The sequence below is a fragment of the Sinocyclocheilus grahami genome, unplaced genomic scaffold (genome assembly GCF_001515645.1).
Source record: "Sinocyclocheilus grahami isolate Dianchi unplaced genomic scaffold, SAMN03320097.WGS_v1.1 scaffold20216.1, whole genome shotgun sequence".
In the NCBI taxonomy this organism is placed as follows: Eukaryota; Metazoa; Chordata; class Actinopteri; order Cypriniformes; family Cyprinidae; genus Sinocyclocheilus; species Sinocyclocheilus grahami.
In genome coordinates, this window is record NW_015517930.1 from 2,500 (window position 1) to 3,272 (window position 773).

The 773-nt window shown below is 45.7% G+C and overlaps 1 protein-coding gene across 1 annotated transcript in view; it reads left to right on the forward strand.

Annotated features, from left to right (window-relative positions):
* The window catches only part of LOC107579786 (peptidyl-prolyl cis-trans isomerase CWC27 homolog), a gene marked incomplete at its 5' end in the record, with an annotated part of 2,687 nt that extends 2,061 nt beyond the window's left edge, over positions 1-626 (forward strand). Inside the window, 3 exons of the mRNA XM_016265581.1 lie at positions 55-161; positions 279-300; positions 387-626. Of these exons, the coding sequence (XP_016121067.1) occupies positions 55-161; positions 279-300; positions 387-602 (345 nt within the window). The remainder of the gene's footprint in view (positions 1-54; positions 162-278; positions 301-386) is intronic.
* Positions 627-773: the final 147 nt, after the last annotated feature.

A 773-nucleotide genomic window follows, 5' to 3' on the forward strand; every position in this document is an offset into this window, starting at 1 on the left:
CCTCCATGGAGGTGGTTATTAATTTGTGTGAAGATGAGCAGTAGGTGCTTTCAGCGTTCTTGCATTCATCCGTTCTTGCAGACCATGAAAGGGAAAAGCAAAAGCAGTCATGACCTGCTGAAGGATGATCCCAAGTTAAGCTCTGTTCCAGTCGTTGACAGGTCGGGAGAAAAACCTTCATCTGAATAATTCCCCTTTCTATTGTAATGTCTTCGTTACATAATGCAGATGTAATCCATAATTAATGTAAAATCTATTTTTGGTTTCTGTATGTAAAGGAACCAAGGAGATGATTTTGAGGTACGTTCTCTTTGATTTGTGTTCAGTTCAGTGATTTCTGAGGATATCATACTGCGATGTAAGACTGTGTCTGTTGTCTGCTCCAGGATGCAGGCGATGATTCAGAGGATGACAGCGATCGTGAATCAGAGAGAGAGCGGATCCGAGAGAACATCTCACAGAAACTAAAGAGAGACAAGACGGATGAGCAGAAGACCAATCCAGACACAGTGAAGAAGACCTCCCGCAGGTATGCCATCCATCTTGCCGCAGTTTTCTGGGGTTTTCACTTGTACATCAGGGAAGCCCAATCTTGCTCCTGAATTGTTTAGCTCCAACACACATCGACCAGCGAATCAAGGTGTTTCAGAGTGCTAGAAACTTCCAGACAGGTGTGTTGCAGCAGGCAGGAGCTGAATGCTGCAGGATGTTGGTTCACTCCTGCTGTACTCTAGGTCAGTGGTTCCCAACCCTGGTCCTGGAGGCACCCCAAC